This window comes from Molothrus ater, chromosome 4 (genome assembly GCF_012460135.2).
Source record: "Molothrus ater isolate BHLD 08-10-18 breed brown headed cowbird chromosome 4, BPBGC_Mater_1.1, whole genome shotgun sequence".
Lineage (NCBI taxonomy): Eukaryota > Metazoa > Chordata > Aves > Passeriformes > Icteridae > Molothrus > Molothrus ater.
In genome coordinates this window covers 11,272,070-11,290,836 of record NC_050481.2, presented here as the reverse complement: position 1 = coordinate 11,290,836, position 18,767 = coordinate 11,272,070, and the positions used below count along the sequence as shown (strand labels likewise).

At 44.1% G+C, this 18,767-nt stretch overlaps 1 protein-coding gene across 3 annotated transcripts in view; it reads right to left on the bottom strand.

Annotated features, from left to right (window-relative positions):
- WRN (WRN RecQ like helicase) overlaps positions 1-18,767 on the bottom strand; it is a 28,379-nt gene that overhangs the window by 7,693 nt on the left and 1,919 nt on the right. For all 3 annotated transcript variants that reach the window (XM_036382385.2, XM_036382387.2, XM_036382386.2), the window contains exons 4-23: positions 18,125-18,270; positions 15,283-15,431; positions 13,352-13,501; positions 12,105-12,177; positions 11,063-11,171; positions 10,387-10,792; positions 10,164-10,244; positions 9,694-9,832; positions 8,872-8,947; positions 8,389-8,456; positions 8,119-8,227; positions 6,526-6,594; positions 5,937-6,019; positions 5,341-5,447; positions 4,466-4,653; positions 4,178-4,355; positions 3,474-3,655; positions 2,706-2,807; positions 2,257-2,349; positions 719-860 (exon numbers count right to left, since the gene is read on the bottom strand). In XM_036382385.2, coding sequence (XP_036238278.1) covers positions 719-860; positions 2,257-2,349; positions 2,706-2,807; positions 3,474-3,655; positions 4,178-4,355; positions 4,466-4,653; positions 5,341-5,447; positions 5,937-6,019; positions 6,526-6,594; positions 8,119-8,227; positions 8,389-8,456; positions 8,872-8,947; positions 9,694-9,832; positions 10,164-10,244; positions 10,387-10,792; positions 11,063-11,171; positions 12,105-12,177; positions 13,352-13,501; positions 15,283-15,431; positions 18,125-18,270 — 2,650 coding nt within the window. The remainder of the gene's footprint in view (positions 1-718; positions 861-2,256; positions 2,350-2,705; positions 2,808-3,473; positions 3,656-4,177; positions 4,356-4,465; positions 4,654-5,340; positions 5,448-5,936; positions 6,020-6,525; positions 6,595-8,118; positions 8,228-8,388; positions 8,457-8,871; positions 8,948-9,693; positions 9,833-10,163; positions 10,245-10,386; positions 10,793-11,062; positions 11,172-12,104; positions 12,178-13,351; positions 13,502-15,282; positions 15,432-18,124; positions 18,271-18,767) is intronic.

The following is an 18,767-nucleotide window of genomic DNA, read 5'->3' as shown; positions in this document are numbered from 1 at the left end:
CCTTGCACAGGGAAACTTCAAACAACCAGTAAACTAAAAGCCCAGCATGTGAAGAGCCTCCTCTGAGCTATTCCATTCCTAATCTACTTCCTGCCAAGGCTGTGGCAAGTTCATTTTTCCCTAGATGCACTTGTGTGACAACCAGCAGCTTAATTGCAATAAAAGGTTAAACAAGGAACATAACTCACCCTAACCTCCTCAGTTTGTAAGCATAAAAAGTATTTTGTTCTTGTTCTAATTTATTTCCAGTGACTTTCTTGCTTAGCATTTCAAAACAATTAAAATTAAAAGGTGTATGGAAGTTAATTTATACTTATTCTGGTACACTACTTCAGTACTCAAAGTCAGACAGCAACACTAAGATACAGTGGTAGCCATTCTTTTTTTATTTAAACATAAGCCAACTAATTGAGCCAAAATGTTTATCCTTAATTCTGAAAAGGCTGTTCCTTTCAAGATAATCAAAATGATGCATTTTCACAAAAAATTAGAGGACAATCACCTTGCTTGTTGCATGGGGAGTGGAGCTGAGCAGCTTCCCAAAGTCAAGACTACCCCTCTACACAAACCTCCATCTCTCCAAGAAAAATGGGGCACACACATGAACATGCATGGATATCCATGTACTGATCGACAGATCAATTAAGAGGATCAGTTAAATGGGGTTGTCACAGCCCCTCCCCTCAGAACACACACAAGGAGTTGCCCCATCACTTACAGACCCTCGAAGAAGCAGAATTGGCATTCTGGTCCCAAACTTCTCATCCAGGGCGCTCACCGCAGACAGCAGCTGGTGTGCTTGCTTCCCAAAGTCCTGCAATCCACCCTCAAAGTCACTGGGGACTGCAAGGCAGGAGCCACTGCAAGGCACACAAGAAGCCAGGCTTAACACAAACCAAGTCCCTTCTCCCTTGCTCCAAATGCTGTCAGTGATTAAAAAAATAATTAAATGAAATAACAAGTGATTACTTGTACCTAGTCTCTAATGTCAGTCCTTGTTCTATACATCTAAACACATTTAATTATTTGTATCAATGCAACTTCAAGACACATTCCTATTTCTATCCATGTAACTTCTCAGACACCTGCCCAACCCAACAGGAAGTTCTCCACCACACCTGCTGTCAAGAACATGGTCTCAGCAATTTTTGGAATTCAATATCAAAATATTTGCATTGGTTTGGGCATGCACAACATTTCTTTAACTGCACTTTAAAGCTTTTTCCTGTTTCTTTATGAACATAAAGGAAAAACAAAACCAGGAGTAAAGAGCAACCCCACTAAAGGCTAAGTAAGGTTTGTTAATAGGAAAAAAAAAAAAAACAAAACAGGAGTAAAGAAATACATAGCCTTTAGTGGGGTTGCTCTTTCTTACTGACTGAAAGAACACACTGAAACATTACTGGCACAAACCACTTCTAAGGAGAAAATTCTAAGGAGAAAAAACAAGAATTACCTATTTCAAGTGATTTCAGCTCTGCAATACAAATTCACTACCTGGCTTTTTACTAGCTCTGCAAGGTGACTGCAAAGAGGGCAATTATGATCTTTTAAATTCTTTTTTAACTCAGCTGTAGTAGAGGCCAAGCAAAGCTGTCCTAATCCTTGACATTACAGAAATTCAGTAGCTAAATTGGTAACACTTCTCCAGAAAGCAGCACAGTCTAACACCTCACCTGGGATCAGAAAGCATCAGGCTAACAGCCAGAGCAAGGAATGCTTCACTGTAACTTCAGGGAAAGCTTTATTGTAACTACAGAAGGAGGTGACAAATGTGTTTCTGCTCATGCCTCCCTGACTATCAGCCTCCCGAATCCCCCTCAGCACATCCATGAGATTATTAGCAAGGTTAAAAGAGCACATGTCAGCACAGGAGAACAGCTCCCTGGACACTGGGGCAATTTAGCCTTAGACACCTGGTACTACACACCATTTGCAAGTGTTGTCCTTTGGGATTAATTACCTAACAGGCCTTAAACTGATGAATAGAAGTGTTTTTCACTGAGTGGTGCTCTAATCCCCTTTTAGGAACTGTGATCCTGCTCTGCTTCCAGGCTTTCCCACAGCCTCACTTGGAGCTTATCACAGTTTGCTTGACTCACTGGAAAAAGGTTAGGGAGATGTCCAAAAATAAACCTCAGGCTGAACAGCTGCCAGATCAGATGTGTGAAAGTCAATCCTTTTAGATAATTTGCCTTCTAAGTCAAGCTGAGAGAACATAACCTCTAGGATCAGCCTTGAGGGAAGAAAGCTTACCTGGACCTGCAATTATCACAGCATTCTTCTGTGCCCATGATGCCAGAGGAAACCTTCCGGAGTTGTCTGTCTTCAAAATGAGACAGGATGATTCTACCCAAGGGAACAAAAAGAATTCAATAGAAGACCAAGAATTTACACATGAAATTTATTGCAGAAAATGGAGTCAAAATCAGCATCATTAATTAATTCACTGGGGAACCAATTATTTAGCCTTGATTCCTCTAAAGAAAGTCTTTTAAAAAAAGCAAACAAGGAAATGTATAAATGTGCTGAAGGATGTACTTTTGATCCTGCTTATTAATACAGAATAGAATGTTCTGTGCTTGTAGAACACATTGTGAACCTGAGCTGCCTTCTGGCTACAGCCCCCAGCTGTGCCTGAGCTCCAGCAGCTCTTAGCAAAGCTGCCTGCAGTGACACAGCACTAAATAGCTGCCAGCACTCACTTCCTCCTGCAGCCATTGGACACCAGGTACTTCTCCATCTTGGCCAACATCTTCAGCTTGTACAGCCGGAACTCCTCATTGCGGATCTCGCCCAGGAGGCGCCTGAGACAGGAGCAAAAAATGCACAGCCTTAAATGCTGACCACTGTCAACACATCAAAAATGAAACATGACAGACAATACCCTCCAATTCACCAGGATGAGCTAGAAAAAGTATCCTGCTAAAACCAGACCCAAGCTGCCTGCCTGCTTCTGCGCCATGGGGGATACTCAGGAGAGCACTTCATTCATATTCTTCCCAACATTATCCAAAGAGGACAGAACAGCAGAGAGACATAGAGGTTCTTCCAAGCCCATGGGCTACTGTCACAGCCACATTTTCTGAAAAATGCCTTCACCCAGGATTTTCTCCTGGGAAGCTGAGAAGCCTCAAAGAAAAAGGAAAGCAAGTTCTTATCTCATTTGCTTCTCCTGTGTTGTACTCACATGTAGAATGTGTCTGGAGATTATTTCATTGGTTTAATATGATTTGACTTATTGGCCAATCAGGGTCAAGCTGCCTTCTGTCTGTATCTTTTCTGTATTTTTTAGTACAGTTTAGCATAGCATTCTTCAATATGAGTATTATAAAATAATGATTTAGCCTTCTGAGAACACAGAGTCAGATCCATCATTCCTTCCTTTGTCAGGGCACCCCACAAACACAACAGGCTACTGAAGTGCAGTGAGCCATGGCCAAAGGGCCTGAGGAGGGAGGGCAGGGCTGTACCTGTTGGAGGCCAGGTCAGTGGCAGCCCAGAGGACGTGGCAGGCAGCAGGGAGGCCATCACGCCCGGCCCTGCCCATCTCCTGGTAGTAGGACTCCATCTCCTTGGGGGCGCCATAGTGGATCACCAGCCGGATGTCGGCCTTGTTGATGCCCATCCCGAAGGCCACCGTGGCCACAACGCACTGCAAAACAGCAGCCACGTGCCGAAAAACAGGTCTGGCTTACTTCACACACATTTGGGAATCTTCATCAAAATCCAGCCTGAACTACACCAGCTTCACACCCACGCCTTTTGGCCAGGGCACAGCCATAGGACTGTAACCATGAGAGGGATGATGTGCTTTGGCAAATGCAGGAGTGTTTTCAAGAAGTTGTTCTCAACAGGCACAAAACTGGTCATCAGAAGGAACACAAGGAGTCCCAGGATATCTCTGCTGCCCAGGAAAGAAGCAGCTCATAGAAGCTGTGCTCTTGGTCCAGCTATCACCATTTTCCCTGGATACCACATATCTTTGAGGGAATTACTACAGAAATTCAAAAGATAAGCCTAGACTCTTATTCCTATCAGCACAGACCAGCAATTTCTTCACCCAGAACTGCAGACAAGAGGACATGGCTAACACAGGTTGATATTCCAAAATTTTCTTCCGCCAAAAACTCTGCAGTTCTAAACAGGACCGAAGAGACTTTTGTTTCCTCCATACCTGAATTTCATCCCTCATGAACTGGTGGTGAGTGTCCCTCCTCTGCTTGTTCCCCATCCCAGCATGGTAGGTACCACAGGTCACGTTGAGTTTATTCAGTGCACACACCACCTGCTCAGTGGCCTTTCTTGTAGGGCAGTAGATGATAGTGGGGCCTTCAAACTCATACACAGAACTGCTGAAAGTATCAACAACAACATCATGTAAAGACACAGCACAAAAAAAGCCACCTGCCTGTAAAAAAAAAAAACCACACCTGAGGGATCAAAACCAGGCTTAAATCCTTACCTTCCTTTCCTAGTTAGGAACTGCTTCAAATCCCTACAGATGTCTCCACTTTGCTGTCCAACCTCCAGGTACAGGTTAGGTCTGTCAAAGCTGGTGCAGGTGACCTGGGGATTCCTCAGGTCCAGGCATTTCACTATGTCCTCTCTGATCGAGGGACTCGCAGTTGCAGTCAATGCAATAATGGGGATCTGCAAAGAGATGTACAATAACATTCATGACCTCTCACTGAGCATTTTTTACAACAAAAAGCTCAAAAGTCTACTGATTCAGAACCTAAACAGGCACTTTAATGTGTTTATCATTGGATAAATTCAGTCATTTGAAAAAATATAGTTGATACTGAGCTTCTTGAACATTTTAGACTGAAGCTTTTGAGAGAGCAGACAGGAATGGAACACTTAAAATGCAAAGTTTTATTCTGAATGTATCTTCCACGAGACCACGGTATTTCACTGCTGTGATTAGCTAGATTTAGGGAATATAGGATGACACTGACAATAAAAGCATGTTAAGTTCTGACCTTATGCAGTAAGTGCTTGAGGAGTGTCCAGAAATCAGTAGCATGCTCCTACCAGCCACTTGGTCAGGTAAAATAAAATCCTCCCATATGAAACCAGGGGCTTAGGGACATCATCTTCCTCAGCATAGGAATTCAAAACAATTTAAATTTCTTAAGTTTTGGTAGTCCAAGTTCAGAACACCCTTTGTTTAAACACTGGGAAAAAACCTACAAAGCTTAATCACTGACAGGGATGCTCCAACTCCCAACCAGCAAGGTCAGCACACCCAGAGCACGACATGAAAAGGCTGGTATTTGCAAACTACTACCCAAAACCCTCTTCTTGCATCAGAAACCCAACTCAGCCAAACCTCACCCAGGGCAGAGTCTTCTTTAACAAGCCCAAACTTCTAAAGGAGCTCCTGAAGTCGTGGCCCCACTCGGAGATGCAGTGAGCTTCATCCACAGCTATGAGGGTGATACCTGGGGGACACAAAACCACAGCAAGCTCCAGCTTTCATGAGAAACCATCAGCAGGGCCTGGGTTTTACTCCTAGAATGCTTTCTGCTGCACCTTCTGCTGCATCACCTCTCTCATAAAAAAGGCCCAGGAGCTTTTACAGTCCCCCCGCCCCCCACACCACAATCTAAGCTCCATTCATCCAACATCCCTCATGTGGCTCAAAATCTCAAGTTAGCTCCAACAGGACCTTTTCCCACTCACTGCTTCTCAATCAGTCACCAGTAAGAATTCCAGATGTCATTTGTTGTATTTCCTGGATTGTAACACAAAGCCTGATGGTCTCAGAAAAACTCATGATTTTTTTTCATCTTGTGTGATGAATGGGAATGAATGGTGTCACTACTCTCACCAAGAAATGGGTGAGAAGTCTCCAATTACCAAAAAGGCTTAAACATAATGATCAATTTAAGCTGCCTGGCAACTCACCCACATTCTTACCTCCAACTTACCAACAGTTCGGTCAAGGTCCTGAAGTAACTCTAAGTTCCCTGAGCAAAACTCTGGAGTCATGTATATGACTCTGTACTGACCCCTGAAAGATCAGAAAAAAATACACTGACACAGAAGACCCCAGACAATTCAATTCAATAAAATCAGGATGGCATTGAAAAACAATATGAGAACAACAGATTTCTGATGGCAAACAAGAGGAATTGAGTGAAGTCCAGAGAAAACATTCCAGAACCACAGGAAAGCAAGGCATTGCAGGAAAAGTAAAACCACATTTGCAGGCCTTTAGAATAAGAATGGACTGTCATGGTGCTGACAGATACAGGCCTAAAACCTGACTAAAATCAGGTATAAATCAGAACACAGCTGAGTCACTAAGCTCCATTTCCCCAGCCAAAAGGCACTGGAGAGTGGCTGTAGCCTCCCACATTCTCAGCCTGGGTGAATGCAAACAATATCCTAAGTGCCAGGTCCCAGGGCTGGGCCAGAATCAGGAGTTTCAGTGGTGATGGAGCAGGGAGACATCCCACCCCCCTCAGCAGCCCTTTGTCACAGCCCAGAGTACCAGAAAGTTTGGCTCAAACTTACCCTCTGATGGAATCCTTGACCTGTTTTGACTGAGCTGAACCAAGGAAACAAGCTGGAATCCCTGTCATTCTGCAGAAATAAAAAAGCACAGTCATGAACAGACTCCCTCTCCAAGCTTTAGCTTCCAGCCTGCACCAGCACTTCTAAAGGAAGTTCAAGCTGTGAGGTCAGACACTGCTTTCTTCAAGGATCTTTGTGTGAAACACCTTTTGAAAAAGCAGGAGTGGTGCATGGCTCTTCCTGCCACCCAAATGCTCTTGCACTTCCCCTCCACAAGACACACACTGGATTACTAGGAATCAGAGAACGGAAGACCATTTTCCTTGCACAAGTACACAATTAAAACATGCAAAAGAATATGCCAAATCTATTTTCCTCAACTCTTCACTGCAGCAGCTCCTCACATTTGGATATAAGCCTTGCTAGCCCACAGTTTACCTTGTTCCATCTTTTGTGAGCTACTGATGCTGCATCTGCTTGTTTTAAATCAGGTGGCCTGGTGTTAATGACATAATAAATACCAGCCCAAGTGATTGATATTTTACCTCTTAGCTTGGCAATTTGCTGCATTGTCTCATAGCCCTTGGTTTCCACAGCTGCTCAGTCCAAACTGCAGCCAGACTGACAGACAAACTGCTGCACTCTGTACAAATTCAGTCTCCTCAGCCTTCAAAATGAATGACCCACTGGGAAGGCAGTGAATAAACCCCTTCCACTGAGGAAAACAGTGGAAAAGTCACAGAGACACCCTGCTGAGCAATAGTCAAAGAGCTTAGGCTGTCCAGCCATTCATCTGCACACAGTCACGACACGCAGCAGAAAATGCCACATGTCACTGGTGTTCTTCACTTCAAAGCACCTTCATATCCCCTCTAACACATAAAACTCCTTTTCCCAAGGTGGACAAAGCAGGAATGAACCACACAACAACTCAGCATGAGTCCCACAGCCTCAGTGCAAAAGTGTCAGAAGTGAATGGCTCTTACAATAGGAAGTGAATACATGTGGAGAAAGCATTATCGGGTATTAAAAAAATCAAAGATTTATCTTGACAACACACCTAGAACCACTCATGTCAGAGTGATTTGGTGTCACCCACAAGTTCCCCCCTCAGATCTCTGAAGAAGTGAAGAGGTGAGGTGTTGGGAGACCTACTACACGGTCCCTCTTGAAAGCCTGTGCTGCAGCTTTGATCTGGAGTGCCAACAGCTCCCAGCTATACTGGGTTCAGATGTCACCCCTCAGACCCAAAGCAAACCTTGACATGAGTCTGACAGCCTCAAACAGCTCCCCCACCACTCTGGTCTGGACACAAAAGGCCTGTGAAACCAGAAATAAGTGCCTTCAGAAACCTCTCAGCAGCACCCATCCTTTGCAAGCTCAGCCTCTGGTTCACCCACGTGGCAAACCCAGGGATGTGAGACTGCTGACAGTCACACAAGGGCTGCATGTGCCCCCTGAGACACACAAGCCCTGCAGCTGACACCCCAAGAGCCTGCTGCAAATGGAAACACCCAGCAAGGGCACAGGCAGCATCCCTGTGTGCCCAGGGGGCAGCCAGCAGCAGCCTGGCACTGCCACCATGTCACTCACGTCAGCTGCAGCACCTGGTCCTCCATCAGGGAGATAAGAGGGCAGATGACAACTCCTATTTGTCCAGTGTAAACAGGAGGAAATTGGAAGCACAAGCTTTTTCCATAGCCTGAGAGGAAAAAAAAAAGGCAGAAGTGAGACACCATGCTTCCTATGCAGTTACAACATACAATTCTGACACTTCAAAAAACCCAGCCATGTTTGTTGTACTGCTGTCCCCCAAAAAGGGAATGACTTTCTATTGTTTCTTAGGATGCAGTGGTAACTCACCAGTTGCCATGACAACAAGATTATCTCTTCTGTCTTCCAAAAGAGAATTGATCACTTTCCACTGGACCCTTGAAATTAAACAAAGGGGAATATTTGATTTTGGCCACCACAGATAACAAGTAAATTGCATGGAACTGAATATTCTGCTGGATAAAGGGACCCTTGGAGCTGCCTCAGAGTGGTGTCCTTGCACACTGCAGCCACTCAGACACCCCAAGTACTGCAGGCAGGGCCCAAGTCAGGATCTCTAACAGGACTCAGGCAGGCAGCACTTGAAGCAGGAGATCACTGATCTCAAATAACACCTGCAGTTTCCACAGCGTTTGTGGATCACTTATCTCTAATTCAAGAGAGTGTGAAAAAGACCTGGATTTATTTGTTGCCATTTTTTTCAAGTGAATAGTAATAAAAACATCATCCAGGTTGGAGGAAGGGCAGGAACACCTACCCCAGAGTGTCCATTTTAACAGAAAACACACTCACGGTTTAAAAGAAGAATGCCCAAAATAGGTCTTGAGACACACGATGTGGCTTTCTGCAGGCTCTGGCAGCAGTGGATCTTTAGTGGGAGAGAGGAGAAAACACTCTTTTGGCATTGAATTTTAAAAAGATAAAGCATTGTCTCCACAAGCAACAGTCAGCTCATGCTTTGTCATGCCCAGGGGTTAGAATTTGGGCAATTCCAGTGAAAAGAGTGAGATCTCAAGCTCTAGATATTTTCAGGCTGGAATGAAGGATTAAAAAAGGCAAAGAGGCTCCTCAGAGACCTTGCATGAGGAGAACATATGGCTTGATTAATGAGATAAAGCAATAGGACTGCAATGCATAACTGCATCATCTGGAACAGGATCACCCAAACAAGTCAGCTCCTCCTCACATTTCAGCTGCTTTTCCCCACTTCATTTGTCTCCACAGGGACAACCCCAAAGCAAGTCAAAATCGCCCCCAAAGCAGAATTTCTTCAGAATTCTGTCATTCAGCAGCAACAGAAGAGCACAGGCAGACAGGGGAGGTATCACCTCCCCTGTGCTGTGTTCTGAGCAGGTCCCCCACACCCCCAGGTCAGTTTTACTCCATGAAGCAGACATCAGCTGACCAAGGCAGAACTTCACTCTCTCCTGCCAAGCACACCTTTGTATTTTAATCTTCCCACAGTCCAAGCTCCCTTTAGAAATCCAGGTAAGCTTGATCTTCCCTTTTGAGAAACCCATCCCTAAAAGTCACTGTGCTTTCAAGGCTGCTTCTACAGACAGTGACTTTTAAAAATTTATTTCACCATGCACTAAGACTTTTAAAAAACCATACCCAAATATTCCTCCTCCTCTTCCTCAATGCCTTCATCTTCATCACCATCTGGTGCTACATCCACTTCAGGAGTTTTCCTGGCATTACTGGACTCTCCTTCAGGGAGAACTCCTTCACAATCATCTACATCTTCTAGAGACTGAGCATTTAAGAAGAAAAAAGTTATTTTGGAGCATGGAAGGGTAGATAAAACACTTCTCTCAAGTAATAAGATATGGAAACCAATTTTTAATCCAGTTGTAACAACTTTAATCTAGCAGGTGGATCAAGTCCAAGCTGGTGGAGTAAAGATGACACAGGAGGCCAATGATACTCCAGTCTAACCCCAGTAAATTGAATTCTTTAGGTATCCTTGTGTTTATTCTGTCCCTCTTCTGCAAGCAGCACCTTTCATATTCCCTCCCATTAACTGTGCTACCAGAGCAGCATAATTATGAACAAAATTTCAAAATAAACCCTCTGGCACTCACTTTGAGCATCTCCATTTCCAGCTCTTCATCACTCTCAATGACACAGGACACATTTTGTTCATTGTCTGTGGAACAAGCCTCCTACAAAATCAACACAATTCTCTTAGGAGCAAAGTAATTTCTGAAAATTCAAGATAATTAAGCTCAACATTCAGCTCTGAGGCCTGCCCATTACAAACAAAACATCTGAAAGAAATATTTGGAGTTAAGAAGAATTCGTTACCTCAGGTGCAGCTTCACTGCCCAATTCCTTGGCAGCCTGACGTTCCAAGACCTGCAGCTCTTGCTCAGTAATGTCCAGGGACATGAAGTCATCCCTGTCCTCTCTGTCTGTGACCCTGGCTGCTGGAGCCCCATTTTCCAGACCAGTGTTACCTCTCTGTGCCTCCTCCCCACTCATTTCTTCCTCCCAGAGGACAGCCAGGGTAGCATCAGAGCAGATGTTGAGGTCACCTTCAGGTTGCTCAGCACATTCTGCTTTTTGTGCTTTGACACTTGCTGACTTGGCTTCCAAATGTGTTCTGTTTGCACCACAGCTCCTCTCCAGCCCAGAAGGGGAACCTGAGCCCAGCAGGGTGGATTTCAAGGCACTGATGTTCCCTGATATCTCTGCTAGTATTTCTGTAGCCCTAGGAGGTAAAATCAAGGAAAGTAAAGCAAAATTACACCAGCAATTATTACACTTCAGAACAAAATTCAGCCAAGTTCAGGGTCAAATCCCTTGCAGTCAGACCAGTGAAAACACATATTCCTACATATAAAAAAATGCATTTTCCTGGAAAAGAACAAACAGGTAACAGATGCCTGTTCAAAGACATGTAACTTTGTTGTATGGGACCTGGTGGATCAAAAACAAAACACTGATTGTGGAGGTAGAGACAAGTCAGCACAAAACTGACCTCTGCAAGTTCTCCAGTTGTCCAGAAGAGTCAGGGATGTGAGAAGCCAGGTCTGTTATCTCTGCAGCCAGGGAAGCCAAGCGCTCCTTCACACCCTCAGAGGTGGCACCTGTAACAAGCGCAACAACTGGTTATTTTGTAACAATTAATTTGTAACAATATCATCTCTATGTCAAGAACTCCTGTGACTGCATCCCTACAACATTTACAGCTGGCAAAACAGCATTTCCCAGGATTTAAAAAAAAAATCAAGCACAGAGAATCAGGCCAAGCTTCTAAGTATTCCAGCACTGCATCTCTTCCATCACACAAGCTCAGGGAAAACAGGTACACAATGGGAACAAAGCAATCCCTCCAGCTCCTGGAAAAGAGCTGCTAACACAGACATGCTGACTAAACCAAGGCCAAATCCTGCACCTCAGATCAAGGGGACAGCACTGCCACTGCTGCTTTTGGCAAGAAATTAAAACCGAGCCAAAACAAAAAGGAAACCATCCCCTCACCACCTCTTTTCCAGCCTTAAGCTAATTGTAATATCTTTTTTATGAAACACAGAACTGAACAAAAAATTAAGATGTTAAAATCTTCTCTGACCAAGTAAATAAGGTTAAGTTGCTCTGAAACATTTGAGTCCTATTGATATGCCTCAATAAAAAAATTACTTCCTAACATAGTTTGTTTTGTGGCCCTATTTCATATTAAATTAGGTATTTGTCCCTGCATCAGCAGCACTGAAATTAACTCACTAGTGTTTCCATAAACAAACTGGAATGACAGCAGGAATTCTTCCCATCCCTGTGTACAGCAGAGACAACCACAAACAAACACCCTGAGAGCACCTTCCTACATCCTATGGAAAACAGGCACAGAGTATGGGTACCCTGGGCATCCAAGGCCTCTTGCTCCCTCTGCAAGTCATCTGGAATCACCAAGAAGCCAAACAAACCTGGCACTATTTTAATATATATAAATTTCCCTGCTGGGAAATGGAACATGCAATTGTACACGGGATAAACTCCCTATGCCTGGATGGACAACTTACCTTGGTTCATGCTACATAATTTCAGGTCACTCTTATTCATGTTTTTCAGTTTTTCATAAACAATGTAGCCAGCCTAGGAGGGAAAAGAAACTATTAGTACTCGGTACTCCTGAGAGAAAAAACAATAAAAAAAATCATCAGGAGTTAATCAGGCAAATCATGGCAGCAATGCAGTGTGACCAGCAGAATTCCAAACTGGAATATGGCTCCCATCATACTAATTAACATGCTGACTCCACTGTCCATCAGGACCAGGTTACATGCTACAGAATGCTGCACTATGGGCCAAGTGCTGACTTGGAACTCCCTCTGGAATGGATCCTCTTACACAGATCCCAGAGTGGGTCATCTCAGCTGCTGGCTGCACACAGAAAGCTCCCAGTGCTCAGCTCCCAGTGCCACCATCTGCTCACCTCATTCAGAATTCATGCCCTGCTCCAGGAGAAGAGCTACAAACACACCAAGATGGATTCAGTGTGTTTAGTATTTCCCTAGGTATGAATAATGAGTTCTAACAGAAAAACACAGCCTAAAGCCAGCAATGTGCTAATTAGGCTACACGTGTTGAAAAAGAAACAAGTTACTCCCTCATGTTTTCCTGGGAGGCTCCAAAAGGCAGGCCAGGTGAACAGAGCAAAGTGGGAAAGATGCACTGCCTGGAAAAAAATGGCTACAAAGGATGAACCAGGCACAAAAAAATCTCAAATCTTTTTCAGGCTGTTTAGGATCTTCAGAGAGGCTAAACCCCACATGCTGAACTTTTAACTAAACTAGAAATCAGAAAAGAAACCACTGTCCCACTTCCCTTCCTCCAAACCTAGAAATATGAGACTAAAAGGATTTTTTTTCTTTATTTTCTCCCAGGAAGCAGGTGGCACCTGGTAGCATATTGGCAAAACCCTTCACAGAACTGCAGATAAACCAAAATTGATGAAAACTACTGAAAAAGCAGGGACTTCTGGAGAAGCACAAAACTCATATGCAACTAAACTCTCCCTGACAATCCATATTGTGGTTCTCCTGTATTAGCCACCAGTGAAGGCTGTGTTTTTTCCAAGTTTTGAATTTCACCCCCCATACTGTATTTAACAAGGTTTGGGTTAATTAGCAGCTAAGAAATATGACAAAACCAGAAGGAAATGGATCCAGAAGTGGTAACAAGGGACTAAAAAATACCCAGCAGCTAGGAGCACAGTGGAGAGGGGATTCACTCCCTTCTGAGGAGGCTGGAATGCTGTGGTACATACATAGGCATCCGTGGCTGCATAGAGCTTCTGCTCCTCCTTGAGTGGAAACTCCTCCCAGTTGCTGCAGCGGACGGATGGATCCTTCAGCAGCTGCCTGCCAAAAAGGTGCTTCACCAGGCCATTCAGGCTCCACGTCTCCTTACACTTCAGCTGGGGAAAAGAACCCAAACAAAACACCAAAAGCAGAGGTTATGTTTATAAAGGAAAGCATCTGCACCTCCCCAAGAAGAGCAAAGCATACTCAATCCCTTGTTAACAGCAAAGGAGCTCTGGGTTACTCAAAGCATACTTAGTTTTTCAAAGCAGTGCTGTCACAACATCAAAAATATGAAGCATCTGTACAAAACAACCTCTGGGTTGATAAAATAAAAGCCCTGGACTTAAACAGCAGCCCCTCTCTCCTTCAGGATTTTCCTGCTATTTGCCTTTCTAATTAGAAAAACCCAGCATCCAGCAGCAGGGATTTACCTAATAAAACCGCAGGAATATTAAAGCCTGCCTGTGTGTGGTGGACATCTTTTGTCAGGCTGAAGCCAAGCACAAAGCAGAAGAGCACAGCTCTAGCCCAGGACTCCCAGGCCTCCAGAAGCCATCCCAGCATGTGCTGCCTCCAATTGCCTTTGCAATCCCTTGTCAGCCACAGTGGCTGCACCCTGCTGTCCCCAGAGGCAGCCTGGGAAATTTTGCCTTGGTGCCCAAGGATCCAGGCCTCATGGGCACAGTCCGCTGCTATTCCAGCCTGGAAAATGTGCCCAGCTGTGGAGCTGAACAGCAGCAGTGCAGCATTAGCAGCTCACTGCCTTGAGTCTGGTATTAAAAAAACCCTCCCAGCTGTTCTCTTAAGGCTCCCCCACCCCTTCCCCTCCCATTGTGCCATTATATATAACCCTGTTCTCCTGTTCTCTTTCAAGTTTATTTTTGGTTTGTTTTCTCTTCAGCAGAAGCTGTCAGAAATGACATTGCTCATCTTCATAAAAATTATCCTGAGTCAAAAGACAGAATAAAAAAAACAAAAACAAAGGGGGTGACTGAGCAAACTGCAAGTTGGAGAAGTAACAGCTCCTCTAGTTGCTTGAGCAAAAGAGTTAATTTCTATCATTTCCAATCTCAACTCTACAGGGGCTCCTAGGGAAAGCACTGAGCTGCACCACAGAAGGAGTGAGAAATATGTGGAGAGATCAAGCACAGGTAAGGTGCACACAGAAAGAAAAGCTTTAAGGGATGTGCTAGAAATCAGAAAGATTTGGAAAGCAATGAACCTTGGGCTCCCTTCCCTAAAAGACAGCACAGGTGGCCCTGCATCAAACCATCTCTGACACAAAACTGAAATCCAGGGTGTGCCAAAGGCAGCACAACTTGTAAACAGCAGCTCAGCAGGTGCTGGAAGCAGCACCCACACCAGAGCTGAGGGGACACCAGCCTGAGAATCACAGCAATGCAGATATTCCTACAGAAAATCCATTTCCAGACTGTGTTGCAGAAACACCTCTGCAGGGAGGGCTTCAAGGAAGACCTTGAGCCTCCCTCCAAGAAGCAGGGCTGCCTCCTTGTATCCTGTTGATGAGGCTTAGCCACTGCTGGGACAATGTCACCACTGCCAGCAGGACAATCTGGCCATTTCCATCACTAAAAATTAAAGGAAAAGCATCTGCAGCTGAATTCAAAAGGTACATCTTGTAAACACTTGAACAGACCTGAGAGGAGACAGATGTTGATTAAAAACTGGCTCACTGGAAGACAGTAGTTAGTTCTGCAAGCTTTGAGAGGTGTTTTTAAGCAGTTTCTAAATAAGTTGCAGTAGAGCTCTGCTTTATTCCACAGAACAGGTTTGCTGTTGGAATGGAACTCCAACCAAGACAAGGAAGCCTTCCTTTGCACAGCAGCACCATAACAAGATTCCCACCCACAACAAAAAGGTTTTAGAGTTTTACTTTGTCATTAGCAATGTCAGCCAGCTCCACAAAGCTCTTCAGTTTGATCTCAAAGTCACTCATCAGCTTCCATTGATCTCCCTCAATTCCTACGCCAACCTTTTTAATTGTTTCATCTTCGAGCAGCCTTTTGAGTCCCTTGGGAAAACCTAAAATAGATTAAGCCCAAACATGAGAAACTAAATACTGGAAGATGCCAGAAAGTCTAATGGAAATTACAAAATCCAAGCACAAAGGCCATCTGCAAAAACCTGGGCTTTTAAAGGAAAAGCCACCAAAGTTCCTCTGTTTATTTGATTTCTCCCTGGAATGACTTGAAAACTTCAACTGGTTGTGATGGGTCATCTGCAGACAAGCAAGAAGGAAATACCTGAAATACACAAATCATCCTGCACCTATCTGGAAACAAACCAAGTAAAAAAAACCCAAAACATTATTTGTCTTTCTGATTGTTAAATCACACAACAAAAGAGCAAACCCACACTGGAAAAGACACTTTAACTCTCAAAACTCAGGGTTCATTACATAAAATCAAACATTATTTTACTATTTCCCCCATGATTTCCTCACAGTTTTTGCTATTTCACATTTCTGGGCAAGAGTTGAAACCATAAGCATGGGAAATCCCCAGCAGCACAGATTCTCCGGAGACAAACTCACAGCTAAGGCTGGGCTGCTCCAACAACAGCATTTGGAAAACAGAACCCACCAACCAGCTGCTGTGCCAAGCCCAAACATGCCAGTCCTGCCAGCAAGCAAAAACCCACAGTGTTCAAAGATGCACACAGATATTCAGTTTTATATTTTGATTTCTCCCAAACTGATGGCACAGCAAACCTGGATCAAAGGGTATTTTCAAGCTTACAGAGCTGAATTAAAGCAGACAGCTTTCTCATCTCATTTTCTGCAGGAAGAACAGCCCCAGACACTTCATCCTTGAACAATAACAGCCTTCTGTTCCCCTGTGTGTTTGCTCCCATTTAAAATTCAGAGCATCTTATTTAAATCCATACCTTCAGGACCCCACAGCTGGATAGCCCGAATTAGTCTCAAAAGTGCAAATCTAGTACCTGCAAACGCAAAGAACTGCACAGGCACACAGTGCTCACCTGCCTTGACTCTCATTGCAAACATCACCTTTTCCCAACCCTGCAATACGCATTTATGTACTTCAACAAACACTTGGCACCACTGATTTTATTTGTGCACAATTGTCTCTACCCTTTGCTGGCTGCCACTGTACATTTGCAGTCACAGCCAATTTCCTGTACACTGGAAAATTGCAGATCCACCCCAAAGCTTTAAAAAATAACTGGTAAAAACCCCCCAGACAGCAGCAAGCTGGTGCTGTGAGAGGCAGACAAATTACAGCATTCCCAAAGCATGTGAGTCATGGGAAAAGATGGAAAATCCTCCACATATAAAGATAACTCAACTAAATAAAAGCCTGCATATGTACAAGGGATTTTCACCTAAGGGAATCATCACTACAACCTTCCAGGATGGACACTCCCCAGTGGACAAGTCCTGCCCCGTTTCCTAGAAAAGTGACTAAATAAAAAAACCAAAAAATTCTAAGTTGAAGATTGTGCAAAAGCCACAATCTGAGAAACAGGCCACAATTTGAGAAATCTGTAAGGAAATAAAAAAAAAAAAAAAAACAACTAAAAAATGGAAAATTATGAACACTCTTCCCAATAAATAAATAAATTTGGTTTTGCCATTTATGCACAGTCCAATAAGGCCCAATTCCTCCTGCAGGAGAAAGCTTTTTTGCTAGGACTTGCTGTTTTTTCTTCTGGTTTGGCCAGATTTCTGCAGATCACATATATTGCCATAAGAAGCAGAAATTGGCTCTGGTTCCTGCCCAAGTCACTCAGTTCAAAGTGCATCCTCCGCTGGCAAGAGGAGGCACTTTGGAAAACCTTCCCTTTTGCTGTCCCACAGCAGCCACACAAACATCTCCCCTGCCAGAAACAGAAGTATTGCAGATCTTTGCGGTTCTTGTTCTCTCAGCTTCCTCTCCTCACATCATTTTCCTTTGTGCTCTCCAGCCTCCCTGATGGAATAGCCTCCAGCAATTAAATTTTCCACCCCATTTGCTCTAAATGACAAAGGATTGAACACCAACATTAAAATTATCACTATTATACCTCAGCATGAGTCCCCCAGGGAAATCAGAAACCTCTCCCAGGTATAGTTTTAATCTAACATTTTAAACCAAAGGTTATAAAATTGCCAACTCCCTCCCTCATCCCTATTTTCCCTATTTGGAAGCTTTTATTCACATCCATAATGAATTCAGTCTCTGCTAACCACACCCCCTTCTCTCCCCACAGCTGCATCACACCAGGTACCCAGGACTCTTTCCCAAAGCTGATTTCACACAGTGCAGGAATTGGGAATAAAGAGTACGAGAGCCACCATTTTTGAGGCTCCGTGTTGAAGCCAAATTAAAAAAAGAAAAAAAACTCAAAAACACCAAAACACAATAAAGCCCACAGCCTGCTCTATTTAGGTTCACTGTTTGTTTTGGCACTAAACAGAAAACTCATTAAAGGAGCAGAGAATTAAATTTTTAAAACTGGAATAAAATATTCCCACATAGAAAAATAATCAGAACCCACACCCTGTTTTCAAGCACATCTAAGACTGTCTTAATACACAAGCATCACTCAAAGAATAAATCCCTTTATTTTAGGTGGGAAAGGGGAGGAAAAGGGTGGGTTTTTACTGTCCCATGTGGTAGGATATGTCAGCCATTGCTCAAGGCTTCAGTTCAGAGATAACCAGGAGAAACAGAGAGCAGTTCATGCCCCAAATAAGAGAGGAAGCACAGTACCTGCCATGGAGGAGATGTGGAACAAGTAGCACCTGTCCTCAGCCACACACATCTGGATTACAGCTGTTCTGGCCATCTTGCCCTTGGTGTAGGATGGGGGCCACTCGATGTCAAAGCCCACAGCAGCCCCCTCTGACAGGCTCTGCCTGCAAAGGAGCAGATATTCCCACATTTACCTGCTGCTCCAACACCTGGCACTGACAGCAGAGGTTGTGTGACACCCCCATGTCACACCTGCAGGGCACAGAAAGCATCTCACAGTTCTGAGCACTTGGTGCTGACCCACAGAGCCCCTGAAACGCTGCAAAACCCTGCAGATCTGCCTACAAACACAAATACACATTGTCAATAAACAGCTGCAGGTGGTGGGTGCAGAGAAGGACACTCAGCAATTACCAGCACATCAAAACTAAACTGATTTCCTACCTGATTTCCTTTCCAGTCAAATCAGAGGAGGGCAATGGGAAATGAAACAAGCTCAAAGCACCTTTCCCACACCACTCTCTTCTTCCCTGGACTCCCAGATTTCCCACCTCTTTCTCCTCAGCACCACAACAGGGACAGAACTTTTAATCCCCAGGACTAAAACTTGGCCACACAGGCCTCAAGGACAGGCAGAGGAAAAAAGGAGTAGTTTTCATTC